We start from the raw sequence: 16083 nt of genomic DNA, 5'->3' as shown, positions 1-16083 counted from the left end.
ACAAAACCAAAAATATTTTACTAAAATTATGTATAAACAACCATATCTCGATTAATATTTCTCCAGTGAAGAGCTGTAGAACAAAAAACGAACACAATGTAAACCGTAGACAAACTTATTTTCTATAAAAGCTTCTCAAACTTATAGAACATGTAAATCACTGTGTCAAAAAACCTTTACGCAAATAAATAGCATACATTAGCTAAAAGAAACTTTCACTCATTGATATTCAACTTTACTGGGCCAATGCATGTAATGAAGCTATTTTGTGTAAACTGATTAAATGTCTCGTGAATCTGAAAGCTCTTTTCACAGTTTTAGCTTGGCTTCCCCAAAAAATAGACCAAGTGGTGGGGTAAAATAAGAAACTAACGCAGGGTGAAATAGAAAATCCAATCTCTTGAGTAGCACAATGACAGTGATGTCGTCATGTTAAGTACTGTCCGTAAATCAGACAATAGATGTATAAACGCTTTGAACATTATTATGTAATAACAAGCATGTTGTTCACCGTCGTTACGAAAAAAAAAAAAGTTTACATCCATACGCAGCACTCATTTGGATGTAACGAAAACTGACTTTACATAAACAGAGTCTGTTATCACTAAGGATGTCGTAATATGTCACATATCTGTTAGCAGTCATGTAAGATTCCCGAAGTGCTAGGTACACAGGAAATTCAAAAACTCTGTCATGTTTTTATTCTGCTCACTGACTATATGAAATTTTAAAATTAATGTACGGACCACTTTCAAGCCCCATTTTGTCACTGTTCTTCTTATTGGCTGATGATCAGTAGATATCTGTATTAAGTTACATCAAATAAATTGTTGTACTTAATTGTTGGTTGTCATTATATATAATCATGAATTCACTGGTACTGGAACTAACTAATCAAAATAATTTTGAGAGAAAGAATTTAGTAACAATAGAATACTACAGTCTGTGATGCAATTAATTTCCTATCTACTTAAAATATTGATTGTGCCCCTGGCAGATCTAACAATTGAGACAGTATAATATTCCCATTTTTCTTACAGCAAAAATTCAAACCTCCATCTTTGTGCCATATTTCATAGATTTAAATTCATTGTTTACTTACAATTAACTTAATTTCCTTCCCACCTTGTACCACCATATAGAACAAGCAAATGTGCTACCACTTATTCTGCTTGCAAATGCATTACACATTGAAACTGTAATACCACAACCTCTTTTGGGATCCTATTCCAGTCTCATCTCCATTCTCCCGACGAGGGCAAATATATTAGCAATTTACACCAATTTAAACTGATGCTTTCACATAGTTTATGTTGGGCCTCACCAGATTATAGAATGAAGGAAATCCGACGGATTAAAAACTAATGTATCATCATGATTTACACACAATACAACCTACAGGAGCATGGGAGGAATAAAATTGCTATTGTAACTATGGAATAATTAATGATTAAAGTTCTGAAATTTCAAGTCGGAGAGATACAGCTATTTTTTTTTTTTTTTTTTTTTTTTTTTTTTTTTTAGAAATTGTTCATTATCCTAACAGAAATATGACACAATGATTTTTCAGTCAGAATCAAACATGCTAATTGGTGTTAGTTAACAGAACTGTAATTACGATGATATACAATAGTAAAATTTTACTTGTACAAAATTTTATTAATTGAATCTAGGCCTTTCATTCAATAAAACTAATTGCTCTGTTCACCTGTAAATGATAGGATAATTTTCCTTGAAGTTAATAAAGTAATATATGCATATTAATGAAATACATTGCTGCAATGATAAAACATGTAATTTATAGTATTAACAGAAACAGATTCTTTACTGTCTTTGTACAAAATTATTCACTGCTATTCCGTGTAATTTGGGAAGATGTATGTAAAAACTCATGTTTTCCTTATGGAAGCCTACTATGGTACTGAAGAGCAGGTCTATGAAAACAAAAGGCCTGTTCAGTGATAGCAAAGCTTTAATGGGGAGAGACTACCTTAGATGCTCATCACAGTTGTTAACAATATGTAACAACATGGCCCGACTGCGAGTATCCTCGAGCACTGCCATACAGAGGACTACTGACAAGATTTTGATGAAGGATTCTGCCTTAGGAACTTTAGGAACAGCAGGTCACTCTTTCTCCCAAAGGAAGAACAATGCCAGAAGCTGCACTATATGCACTGTGGAGTAGCAGCTAGTGACACTGACAGGCCTGCTGTGGGCCACTAAGTAAAGTCCGACCACCAACAAATATTGTTATTAGTATTTGTCATTTCTAGGAGGTTCTCAAACAGCATATTCTGGAGTATACTACGTTTTGTAAAAACAGCAGTACTCTGTCCAGGAGGCAGTTCTGTTTTCTCCGTATACTGGTGTCTGTAATACACGTGCTTTCAGTGCTAAATGTTACACTACGTTGACAGCCCTGCTTTCAGATTTGGACTTGATTGTGGTAATAACATCATGATATTTGCAAGCTTATTGTTGATCAATATGCCATTGCAGACAGTATTTTCCTCTTCAGGTGTTCTTCTATAAGTGTGTTTGCTGTTCCCATTTTACTCCTGCGTTAAATCCTTTTACATATCCCACTTTGGTTTTCTTTTCTTTATATTTAACTCTTGCCTCAGCTCTAATACCATAATCTGCACTATAACATTAATAGCTTCCCTTACCATCTCAGGTGAATTGAGTCATTGCCACATATTATGTAGCATCCGCTCTGTCCAGAACACTGATATGAATGAACTGTAACTAGCAATGTCCAAAGACAGTAACTAATAGGCCACAAGTGGAGATACAGATTCAGTTTTCATCACTGCCCAATTTCAACTATTTTCGACACTCACCTAATTTTTTTTCTCTCTGAGCCGCATAGCAAGTTCATGTAATCTCTCTCTCCTGTTTTAGCTGTGCTAGAATATGGAAATTCCTACATGGTTGTCCATGGTTATTTGCATTAAATGGTCTCTTCATAATATTGTATTGTGGACAGTAATATCTGTATACAGATTAACAATTTCGCTATGGGACAATTTTTGATAGGAAATGTGAAAGTAAATTTAGATGTCATAAGTGTTTCTGCTATGGCCCTTACCGAAAATCCTTTAGTAAACACTTTTATGTTTTCTTTGTTATGTGTTTCCTATAAATAAGAAATAAACAAGTGTAACCTGTACTCATGATACGAGGTCCATGCCAATTTCTGGCTCATGGCCAAAATATATTTCTACATATACGTATCCAAAATCAGTGAGTATTTATGTTACGATGCTACAATTAGCATAGGGTAATTCAACTCAAAACATGGTACTTAGTTTCCAAGCTGTTTCAATACCTTTTAAATTTCTTTAGTAAACAAGTTTGCAATACTTTTTGTTATACTCGACTTTAAAACGTGGGAAGTTCTATTGGGTGACTCTTTACAACTGTTTCTACTGCCTTATATGGGAAAACAGAATCTTGCAAAATTAGACTCATTTACGCATTTGCTGTTCTTGATTGTCCATAGTTAAACACTTTTTAACTGCCACTTTAACAAATTCTTGTGCTGGATCAAATGATTCACATGACCACAACAAAAATGTAAAGTATCACAATATTTATTTAGCAACATTATCAGTTAGTTTCTGATGAAAACACTGTAAAAATTATTGCACGACTGATTTTGCAGGATCTTCTTTTAGCATATTCCTGTTGTGTAACATACTAAAGCACAACCAGTTAGTACCTCAGCTAAAGCTTCTGACATAAACAACATCCTTAAAGGATGTATGATTTTACAACAAAATTAACCTTTCCAAGCATAGCTGCAAAAGACATAAAATGCATTTCTTTTGATCCAATTGGCACTAAAAACAAAGAGCATTTCATAAAAATCCTATTACCAAATACATTACAACCTTGTATTTCCAACATAGTGTTTAAAATACATCTTCACAAGCACAAACTGTGTCATTATCTCAGTCTGGCTCAATGTTAACTGTAAACATATTTAGTTATATTATTGTAAATACCAACTATGGCAAAAATAGAATCACAAAGTCAGTCCACAATTTTCTGCGTGTTGAAACTAATTCTGAAAAGACACCAGAAAAGGCACAGTACACAATACATAATTTAAGGTAGCAAACATACTGCACATGAGATACCATCCAAACTAGTGTTTTACACTATGTTAAACAAAATGTATATTTTTTAAGAAATCAAAATGAAAATTAATTATATTGCAGCAACCATGAAGCTACAAGTAACAGAGTTCACAATTAAAATTGTTTCAAAACACTATTTAAATGAACGTACAGCAGTTACACTGTTTCATATAATATGCTGTCTGTCCACAAGCAATATGGCAAAACTTAAAAAGCCAAAATCAAATTGTATATTCTCTCTCTTGCCAGCCACTTTAATTATGCATGCAAGAACATCTGCTACACAAACTGAAATGACTATAACATAAAGGGCAGGGCAGTATCTCAAAGAGAAATGCTTAATCTGTTGCATAACTATCTATTTTACTCTCAATATCATGTCATATTGTTCCATCTTATGACAGTATATTCTCTGACTGAGTGAACTGGTAACAGTAACACAAACCTGCTTTGGGAGATTTTTAAGTTGGCTTCATTTGTCTGGAAATATTTGTGAAAATTCACTACTGACCAAGATGTGAATGGGAAAACTTTATGTTATCATAAACAGAACAAATATCGTAATGCCCCAGTATTCACAGAGACAAACGCTCAGGTTAGAGCATATGATCATCAAGGAAGAGCTTCCAGATATTTATCTTAATGAGAATGGATCAAGACTCCCGGTGACAGAGCAAATTGCAACAGACTGAGGATTCATATACCACAGGAACATTTGTTTGGTGTTATTTGGAGGAATAAAGTGAGTTCAAATAGCAGATCAGCCATCACTAATACAATAACATTCTCGGTGTTACTTTTCCCATCACCTTCATCTGTCTCAAGATACATAAAGTGTCTCTGGAGCACCGCACTGCACCTAATTTGCAGACCACTCTTTTCTTGTCTGCTATGGACTTCATTAGCCTCCACATTAGGAGAGAAATGATGAATGGCCAAGCAAAAAAGCAAGTAATTTCTCCCTAAATACCTAACCACCTTCTAGCTGTCAGGTACAGCTGGTGTCATCAATTTCAGAATTAGCTGCCAAAAGTCGACTGAGACGTTTGCCTATCTGCCGTGGATATGTTCCATTACGTACTCTTGCTTCCGTGCTGCTGTGTGTAACTGCACCATAATCTAACTGAAAGTTGCACAGTGCATGCATTGGTCGTAATAATACATCTGTCACATCTGCACGGTCCTCTAAGTGTGACAGTGCTTGGGCAGCAGCTTCGAGTGTAGACAGACATCCATCTGTTGGTTGGCTCCTGATTACATACTCACTAATTAATCCATGGACCAATTTCACCTGTTAAACAAACACAGACGAATAAAATACTGTCAAGCATTCTCCACCTAAATAACATGAGGTGAACATGCCATAAAAAGCAAGTTTTATGCAAACTACATTCATAATACTGCTTCCTTTTCCTCTATCTTTTCTTACAGAGAGCAGGTCAGAAGAATCACATGGTTTAAGTGCTCCTCTGTAAACATAAGTTTTCTATACTCTAACATTCAACGCACTTGAATAATTTTTCCCTTGTCTCAACCAATATATTCTCCTTTTTTTTTAATATCTCACGCACAATATTTATTTTCACAAATCACAACACAGTAAGAAATAAATACTGTGATTCGGAAAATACAGAACTCCTTTATTTGATTCCAGTCAAGCATCACAAACAGTCCATTTCATTCAGTCCATAATGGTCACCTTCAGATCTGAATGAAACAGAAGCAGCCTTATAATATCCTGACAAAGTCAAAGAGGCAGTATCATAAGACATAAACGAAGTAAGCTTGGCATCATCAAATATGTGTAATAATACAGAGCAGGCCAAGTCAGACCACAGTGCCAGGAAACTCAATGTGAATGGTGTTGCTGTGGACACTGACAGTGTGAATTTTTTTCCCCCACTGACTGGAATTAAAAAAAAAAAAAGAAATTCACTTTTATTTATATTCACTGCTCTGTAACTTAAGTCTTGTATTTGTAAGGCACGGTCACAGTTTGTATTATCTTCTTTCCAATTTCTGTCTAAGGTATCATTAGTGGTAGATTCATAATGTAATATGATATATGCATAAGGTCAAATCAATATTTACAATAAAATAATATGGTTATTAATGTAGTTGCAGCAGACAAAAACTGCAGAGAAAGAAGCCCAACTCCAACAATTAAAACGAGAAAAATCCTAATGAAGCAACATATTCAGAAAAAGATTTTGGCCTCGTAGTTTATAAATGCCAATCAAGCATTTGGCACAAGAGTTGCATCTCTGAGATTATCAAGTAGAACTCTGCTCAGATAAGCTATGCTCTTCATCTGATGAAAGCCAACATCTTCAAATAGGCCCAAAATATCTCACACTATAATGCACGACAAAAATTAACAAAGAGGTAAGCAACACTACATGCATCACAGTTTAAAACAATATTAATTTGCTTAATATTTAGTTGCAACACTAACAATTTGGATTTCTAAATTGTTCTGATGCCTAGAAGGTTATTTACACACAGAGAGAATGTATTTAACCCATTAAACATTACAGGTGCACTCTGTTAAGCAAAGGCATCTGACTGTAAATCACTGTTTCCTTTTCAGTAATATACAATATTATGGTGTCCTATACTTCACTATTAAGTCTTCATGCAAATATGAATTAATTACATAAAGTGTCTCATAAGCTCCCATCTTATGACCCTTGTGTACAGTAATGACATTTCAACCTTAACATTTCTATACGCCACATTTGTTTTGTTTCTACATGATACAAACATTGTGGTAAATGGAATATAAAATGTATTTTTAGAAAAAAGCTGTTAATGAAATTTTCATGGGTGTTAATGGTTCCCAATGCAGTGCCAGTACAACGAAAACATTCATTACACAGGGCAATTCAAAAAGTTGCATAAAATTAAGGAACTGATAACGAGTTGTCGCGTCATGGTTCCAACCAGAAAAGCAAATGGCTCTTATGACAAATCGAGCAAAACGACTTCATAAGGCGGGCGTCACAAGATACCCCAATAACTACCTGTCCTGGCACAAGAACATGCATTTTGTAGGCTGACATTGCCAAAATAGCTGTCTGGGACTTCTTAAAAAAGATGTTATGACACATTATGGCACCAACAAGGCTCCTGGAGGCATTGACACGATGGAAAATCTGGGACAAAATATGTCATCACTGCCCAACAGTTACACCCAGCATCCCCAACCTGTTATAACTTAAGAAGCCTGGTGCTGTTGTTCCACGAACACTAGCTAGCCAGGATTGCATATACACTGCCTAATTCAGACAGGCAATATGCAGTGTCTTCACTAGCAGCACGCTACAGCCAGTGCCGAGTCTGGATGCTGCTGACATGGGACTTGTCTGCAGATAGGTCACCCGCTCCGTGATTCTCACCTGCTGCTGGTCATCTTCCTGATGGACTGTAGTTCAAGCCTGGGTTATATAGCTGCCTAGCTGTCACCAACTGAGCATGCAAACACAGTTGCAATTCATCACCATGTAAGAGCACACACCTCTGGCATCTTCCATGTCAGGGGTCACGATTTGACTTCACTGCCCGTGTTTTTCTCACCAAGAGATGTAAACTGGCCAGTTGCCGTGACTGCCTTTGCTGTCCACTGCCAAATGTCACCCACCATCCTGCATCAGCAACTCTGCTACTGTGCTGATCACACCATTCTATCAGCCACCACCACTGCCTGACTGAACACACCATCATCTGCCCATAAGACAGGCTGCTGCTGACACCAGTATGCTTTGTCGGCTGAGGCCAGCCACTGTCATGGAGGGTGTTGGCCACCTCTCCAGCACTGTCTCCACCATTGTACTTGTTATGAAATAAAGAGATTATTTAACAAGTAAGCTGCTGCCATAACATAATTACAATACCTTCTGGAACATCACTGCAACCATATCAAGTATGATAAATTGCAAATATCCACATAACATAGCTAACCTCACTATCTGCAATAATGGTCACTCATCATGGTCACTATAGAGGAATTGAAATAAACAACTTTGGGATGGAACCTTATGGTCTTAGACATTAGTCTGAGCCAGTGAAAGCTGTCAGTGACAGTCATTGCCTATGCGCCATAAGGTCATCAACTGTCAGAGGATGTATCACTTATAATGTGTTGTCAGATGTTTATGCAACTACATTGAGGACCTGCATAGTTCTCAGACATTGGATCAGCTCGGGAGGCACAGTTGCATGGCCACTTCGCTCCCCTGACCTGTCACAGCTTAATCTTTCCTTTTTTGTTTGCCATTTCAGAAGGCTTGGATATGTTACACCAGTTCCAGATAAAGCAATACTTATTGCCAGGAACTTACAGCCTCTGGTGCAGTTAAGGCAATGCCTGGTGTACTTGGATGGGTGCACCAGAATTTTCTATGCACAAATGTTTCGTGTATATTTAATGTGGTGGTCACCATTTTGAACACCAACCCAAGTAGTTTAGAGCCAAAGAACAGAACATTGTGCATGCCCAATTTCAGAAGTGCCAGTGTTCACAACTCTAGTGGTCTGTGGAGCTTCAGCTTGGTGTTTACCATCATCAAATAGAATCAATATAATAGTTAGGATACAGTATGTGTCTAGATTCATTGCAATTTAACTCGTAATATGATTTCTTTTGAAAATCATTATTCGAGCACATAGAAACTGTTGAAGTATAAGAACTCCACATTGGTATATTTACTATGATTACAAGTGTTTCACATCTGTATCAATGGCTGAGTGGATAGGCTGACAGTTTCCAAACATAAAAGGTAAGTGTTCTAATCTAACTGGAGTCAATTTTCATGGTGTTTTTTTTTTTTTTTTTTTTGCTTGTGCAGGTAATATTTTAAACCTTAATTCACCACAAACTGTGCAGTTGTAAGCTTTTCTAGGTTCCACATTCTTTCAAAAGATTCCATTTTATAACAGTCTAATCTTGAAACAGACACACAAATGGTCATAGTAAAAATATTGAAAATGGATGCATTTATTTGTAAATACTTTAACCGTCAGCCAGGATCTCTATTGTTTTCAGCTAAGAGAAACACAAATGATTGGCATATATCAGAAGCCTGCTTAAAAATGGCTGATGTGAATGTTCGCAAGCGAATAATTGCTCTCTTTGAAAATGGAGTTAGTGCATCTGAGGCCCGATGTTGTTATGGCATTGATGCTTCTACTGCAAGGGTGTAGATTAGAGAATTTATAGGTAATGGTGAGGTAGTGAAATGTCCAACACCTAGAAGACCCCAAGTCTCTATATAAAGTTAAAATGAATAATTGGTCAGGGCAGCCCCAGAATGCTCCTTGTCACACATCCAGTAAGGAGAACTTCAGATTTCCCGGGCTCGTCAACAACTGCTTCGTGGGAAGATGTCGAGTGGAGGAAAGTCATCTATTCCGACTAGTGCACAATTGAATCTACAAGCAGAGGTCCTGCTCTTGTTTACTGCACAGATGGGCAATAATACAACATGGGATTCGTGGCCACACATGCTAGAAGTGGACGCGTAAGTGTGAAACGTTGGATGTCTGAGATCGGTACAGGAACTTTAGAATGTATCCAAGGCAAGGATGATTATTTTTATTGTTATGGGACATCAGATAAATATTACCTTCCATGGAAGATTACTTCTAGACATCAAATTCAAAAACCATAATTAATTATTTATTGAAGAGAATAGTGAAAATAGTGAAAAAAGTGAAAAACAGAATATACAATTTAATACAAAATGTAAATAAAGCATGAAACATTTGTGAAAAGATAAAAAAAGAAAGGCTGTGGTGAGACTCAATCCAACACATATTGCAGCTACCAGTACAGTAAGCGGACGCACTACCTTCTTTTTAGCGTAACGGTCGAATAGGCCTACTGTAATTGAAGAACGAATATTAAACTGCAAACAACAGAGACTGGAAGGCACACCAGCTCGCTCATGTAGACCACGTATAAGGACTTAGAAAAATATGCCAATCAACAGATATGTTTCTCTTAGCTGAAAACGATAGAGAGACCAGGTGGCGGTCGAAGTAATGACAAATAAATATATCGATTTTCAATATTTTTTACTATGATCATTTGTCTGTTTATTTAAAGGTTAAACTACTATAAAATGGAATCTTTTGACACAATGTGGAACCTAGAAAAGTCTACAACTGCACAATTTGCAGCAAATTAAGGTTTAAAATATTACCTGCTCAAGTCTAAATTTAAAAAAATGACAACTGACTCCCGCTAGATTTGAACGTTCGTCCTTTACATTTGCAAATCATCAGCCTATCCGCTAGGCCATTGAAACAGATGTGAAACACTCATCGTCGTAGAAATTCTACCGACGTGGAGTTCTTCTGTTTCAACCATTTCTATGTGCTCAAATAATCATTTACAAAAGAAATAATACGATGAGTTAAACTGCAATGAATCTCAACATCTACTGTATCCTAACTATTATACTGCTTCTATTTGACGATGTACATGCCTAGCTGACGCTCCACAGACTGCTAGAGTTGTGAGCACTGGCAGTTCTGAGCTTGGGCATGTGCAATGCTCTCTTGTTGGACTCTAAATGATTCGGGCCCAGCAATATTTCTGCCTCTCATTGTAAAACTTGGTGAGTAAACAGTACCTTATCTCTGTTGAACTTGAGGCATATGAAAACTGATTGGCCTTGTTGGTTCTGACATTCCAAAGCTTGCTCTGGTTCAGGATATTCCAAAGTGGATCTATTTTGATTCTTCTATCAGCTCCTTCAATTTTGAATCACCCTCTGTACTACTGGGAACCAGCAAGAGGTTTCCGCACATTTGTAAAACATCTTGCGACCAAAACATAATTATAAATTCAATTGGGGGAGCAAAAACAGAAATGTTGAATCACAAAAGCATATCTTTGTCAAAGCAAATGTTGTCAGTCATAGGCAACAAAAATAAAAAAAAAACAGCATAATTTTCTTACTTTAGTTTAGCTACTAATAAACCACAATTTAAGACGAACAAGGATGGAAAAAGTTGCAGTCATGAGAAGTAAAAACTCTCTTAATAACCTATTCACAGTAGGAAATGATTTACATAACTTTTGCTGCGTTGTAGACTGTGTCGAACTGGAAAATGATCTACCAAGATCTACCAACACTTCAGCCACTATTGCATGTGGCCGTCACTGGCTATGTAGTGCTATTGAATCCACGCAACTTTAACCCCAATAGATCAACTACATTACTGAACCTTAATCCCTGAATAGGAGCATGAATCAAATTTGTCATCATGTATGGAATGGAGAAGAAGGAAACTGTTGTGCTTCATTATTCGTAACTAAAGGTAGAACTTTTGGGCCCATGTGGATGAATCATAAAAGAGCCAATTTTCTGATGTGGTGCTGTTCCTGCAGTGTTGGTCACTACAAGGATGGAACAGTACGTTGTGTATCTTCTGCAGAAGTGTTTGTGGCTGCACATAATGGGATAGCCTTGCAAGTGCACTATGTTTGTACACTAACTATTGCTGAAAGCCATTATTGCAGTCCATATTGGTGGGCTGCTTGATCACTATGATAGATTCTTGCATCTTCCTTTTGAAAGTGAGTGGCTGCCTAGCTAGAAAGTTTGTTTCCTCAAACCTTTTATTCAACCAACACATTCATTTTGGTGTTCTGCCACTGAAGATTTATGATATCGTTGTCCTACCCATATAAGTGACTCTCGTGCTCTTTTGTATTCTGATAGCTCATCCAATCTTTCTGATGTATGTTACTTTGCACTGACAGTTACCCCACTAAATTCCAAGGTGTGTAATGCATTGACAGCATCTTTGGAGGTCCTCAGCAAGTATGTAATTTTGTTGTTGCTCTGATACATCAGTTTAATGCACACTTGGTGAAGAATTTTATCCATGTTGCTGATGAGTGGTTAATACTACATAGTTCCAACTCTTTGTGGACATAATTTTGTTAGTGGGTTCCTGCTGGATCCATCAGCTCTGAAGGTGTTACACAGATTCACCAGTTCCAATTGTCAGCCAAGTAAGTTTTAAATCAAAAGTAAAGTCCTTAAACCTCACCTATTATAATTTTAAATGCTGTCCTTCATTCTCAATTCAGGCAAATTTAAAAAAAGTGTGTGGACAGTTAAAAAGGACACACACAGATTTCAGAGTCAAATATCTAAAACCTATTTTATCTGCCAATTCCTCCAACCTACTAATTGTCAGATGTAGCTGGCACCAGCTACTTGCATTGACAGAAGATGAGCTAAAAACTGAGATGTCAACCACGAATAGGGAGCATGCACATTGTCACTAACAGTGAATGTAATACTGTAATAGCAACTGCATATGCTGCCACAAAGTTGAAACAGTGCCTTAAGGGATATCACACCCTTGTTAGAAACTACGGCCCAAGATACTGTCAAATCTTTATTGAAAAATAATGTGGGAAAAGGGAGGGACCTTAGGAATAAAGGTTCAGATTTCCCAGAAACCCCGTCCATGGAGCAATCTGAGAATGATATGCCTCAGAGTAATATCAAAGCCTTCTCAAGATGAAAAAAATACCTGTAGGTGCAGGAGAGACTGTTTAATAACTGCCCCCAGGAGGGTCAGACTGTCAATGCAAGTTCGATATCCCCTGCTTCCAAACTGAAAGCAAACAAGGATCTGTCTGGATCTTAAAATAAAGTCAGAGCGGCAGCTGACCATCCACTTCAAGGTCTTTCCCACACAGCAAGTGTGGTCAACGTAATGAAAGCTTTGCCATGTATGTTCTTACCCAACTTTCAAGAGGTAGATTAAAATGGCTTCCACAGGAAGAAGGAAAATGTAACAATACCTAGCTGAAGTTAAAAGGGGCTATAATATCTTTGCTGCTACCTGTGAGGTGCGGTAACATGGCGTAATGGGGCCTTTTGTAATCAGTGTCTTGCGTCTAGGATTAATGCTACAACTCAAGACTTGAGACACCGAGTGGTAGATAGGTGTATAAATAGCACTCGACTTTTAGGTAAGCTTACTACTGCCGTTCATCGGAGAAGTATTTACAAAATGCTGTTGTGTCCAAAATAAACCACCATCTTGATGTCGCCACCTTGAACTAGTACAGAAGTGTAATTAAACTGTCACCAATTTCATACTATTATGATAAGGGGCAAGGCTACACGTGCTCATTGTATAATTTATGTGTTGAGTAGTTGGTTGACTCACAATCAAAACTGCAAACATTGCAAAGCTTTTGGATGATGTCTTCCCTGAACTACCAGGACACACATATTGTGAGGGGAGGAGATAGATTGTATTGGATGGCATGGGTGAGAGGAGGAAGGAGGTGGGGGGAGGAATGTTGGGAGGAACAGGCTAATGGCTGGGAAGAAAAGGCGGCAAGTGTACAGTGTACAGTAAAGAAACAAGGCCCTGGTGAGTTTGGTCTGGTACAGGAAGGGAGAGTTGTGTGTGGCACACAATGTCAAGGAGGTGTGCAGCGGGAAAAGGAGGTGAGAGGAGAATATGAGAGCGGAATTAATAAAGTGATTAGGTGGGGGGGGGGGGGGGGGGGGGGGGCAGGGGTGGAAGCATGTGTGAGATGGAGGCTAGCAAATATTGATGTTAAGGGTACAGTGGGTCATGTAATGTGTTGCAAGGGTATTTCCCATTTATGTAGTTGAGTGAAACTAGTAGAATTCTGATGGCACAGGTTGTGAAGCAGCCCTTTAACTGCTCTGGACGTGTTAAAGCGCGTGCCTTCGTACCTGTCCCTGTGTGCTCTGAACATGTTTACGCATGCCACCAGTCCTTCTACTTATGCGTAGACACATTCGGAGTACCAGGTAGGACTGCTGGCACGCGTAAACACAATCAGAGCACACAGGGACAGTTACAAAGGCACGCGCGTTAACATGTCTAGAGCAGTTAAAGGGTTAAGTCCAACATGTTACGCTCAACAGTGTTTACCACCACTGGGTGGCCAACACTGCTCTTGGCCACAGTTTCTTGGCAGCCATTGATTCAAGTGGACAACAGGTTGATGGTCATGTCCACAAAAAAAGGACAGGATTGGCATTTGATGGGGCTTGAACAGGTTGTGCTAGGAGGGTGCACAGGACAGGTCTTGCATCTGCATCTTCCATAGGAACACGGCCCAGGTGGCAAAAGATTGGGAGGGGGTGTGGCATAACAATGGACCAGCGTATTGTGTACCTTGGGTGGGCAGAGCTCTTCAGGAGAGGTGGGAAGGATTGTGAGTAGGATATTTCTCATTTCCAGGCACGATAGTAAGTATTCGCACCCCAGGCAAAAAATGTGGTTAAGCTGTTCCAGCCTGGGGTGATACTGAGTGATCCTTTCCAGCTGGTTCATGGGATCATTGTGACAATTTGAGGCATGTGTGGATACAACATGAGAAATCTGTTCGTGAACTATGCCTGGAGGGTAATGACTGTCTGTAAAAGCCTTAGTAAGACCTTCAGCATACTGAACATGGGACTCCTCATCATTGCTGACATACAATCCATGAAGGCCAGGCTGAATGGGTGAATGGATGGTATGTATCAAAATGGAGGTAACATTTTAATAACCACTACTGTGTGCCACATACAAGCATCCCTACTCGCATTACACAAAGCTCGCCAAAGCCTCATTCTGCCTGCTTTCAACTCTGATGCTCTCCAACCGGAACAGCCCCTCATCTCAGCTGAGCTGCAGTGCCAGGGCACAGTAGCTAGTGCAGGTGTGTCAACGTATCAGCTTAAGAGAATTTCATGCAGAGAATTTGTCACTTTAATGAAAGCAGGAAGTGAAATTACGTTCATTAAAAGTTTGGATCCAGAAAGACAGACTTGTAAACACATGAATGTAACAAATATTGTACAAATAAATAAATAAAACTGGCAATGACAGTGTGGTGTCTTCCCATCATGTCAAAGAGAGGGCAGGGGCACAGATCTAAATATGTTTGAAAACATCTACTGTACACTGATATCACAATGTATACAAACAAAAATTATATCAGTATTGTCCTTGAAATCTCAAAAGCAAAGTAATTAAATACTGCCAATATTTGCAGATCTGCAAGAGAATATTTCCATCTTTTTACTTGTAATTACTTGGAATAGCAGATATCTGCAGCTGAGCAGATCTTTAATTATTGGATAGCTAAGAAAATGCTGTAAATAATGTTTATTTGTAGTTGCAGACTGAATAAAAATATTTGCCAGATCATAAGTGACGACTGACTGCAATGAAGCCTAGAAATACAAAAATTGTGAGTGTTCCACATGTAGGTAATATTATTCACGGGCATGTCTTTCTGAAGATTCAGAAGTTAATTTTCATGTACAGTCACTTGGAGGGACTATATATTTTAGTTCTAAATATGTTAAAAATACACGAATAAAAGAAAAAGAGCACAACTGACGGCACACTTCTGAGGTGCAGGATAAACTGGTATTTTTTCAGCAGTCGCTTAAACTTGGCACATAAAACATATACCCAATGGTATCAAGAATGTACCCACTTTAATAAAACATATGGTGATAAAGCTTATAACAATGAAGAATTTTAAATGCAGAGTATTTTCCAGATTTTATCTTACCTATAATGCTCAAGAACTGCTGACTGCAGAGAAATGTAACTATGATAAAAACTATGCTACAAACCCCAGTCTCATCCATTTATTTACTTATTTATTTATTTATTTAACTTTCTGTTACCAGTTTGAAACCTAAATCAATCTTCAGATTATAGCACAGATTTCTTACGTAACTCTATGTTTGTCTCTTGAAAAGACAACGTACATCCAAAATAACACGAGAGTATGAACTGATTCCATGTTGACTAATGGAACAGCCCACCTGCAAGACTCTGGTATGAGTATTGGGAATCCTTGCCTAATTGACGAGTCAGTATGGGAATTGTTGGCTAAAATAAATCTTTCTTCTAACCA

General features: G+C 37.9%; 1 protein-coding gene across 2 annotated transcripts in view; it reads right to left on the bottom strand.

The window, feature by feature from the left end:
- Positions 1–1682: 1682 nt before the first annotated feature.
- Positions 1683–16083, bottom strand: part of LOC124621932 (tRNA-uridine aminocarboxypropyltransferase 2) — a 46724-nt gene continuing 32323 nt past the window's right edge. The window contains exon 4 of one of the 2 annotated variants that reach the window (XM_047147441.1): positions 1683–5439. In XM_047147441.1, coding sequence (XP_047003397.1) covers positions 5137–5439 — 303 coding nt within the window. In that variant the 3' untranslated portion in view covers positions 1683–5136. The remainder of the gene's footprint in view (positions 5440–16083) is intronic. The other variant, XM_047147440.1, reaches the window with a different exon arrangement.

The sequence above is a fragment of the Schistocerca americana genome, chromosome 7, assembly GCF_021461395.2.
Source record: "Schistocerca americana isolate TAMUIC-IGC-003095 chromosome 7, iqSchAmer2.1, whole genome shotgun sequence".
Classification (NCBI taxonomy): Eukaryota; Metazoa; Arthropoda; class Insecta; order Orthoptera; family Acrididae; genus Schistocerca; species Schistocerca americana.
The sequence above is the reverse complement of the archived record's forward strand: the minus strand, read 5'-3'. Positions and strand labels throughout refer to the sequence as shown.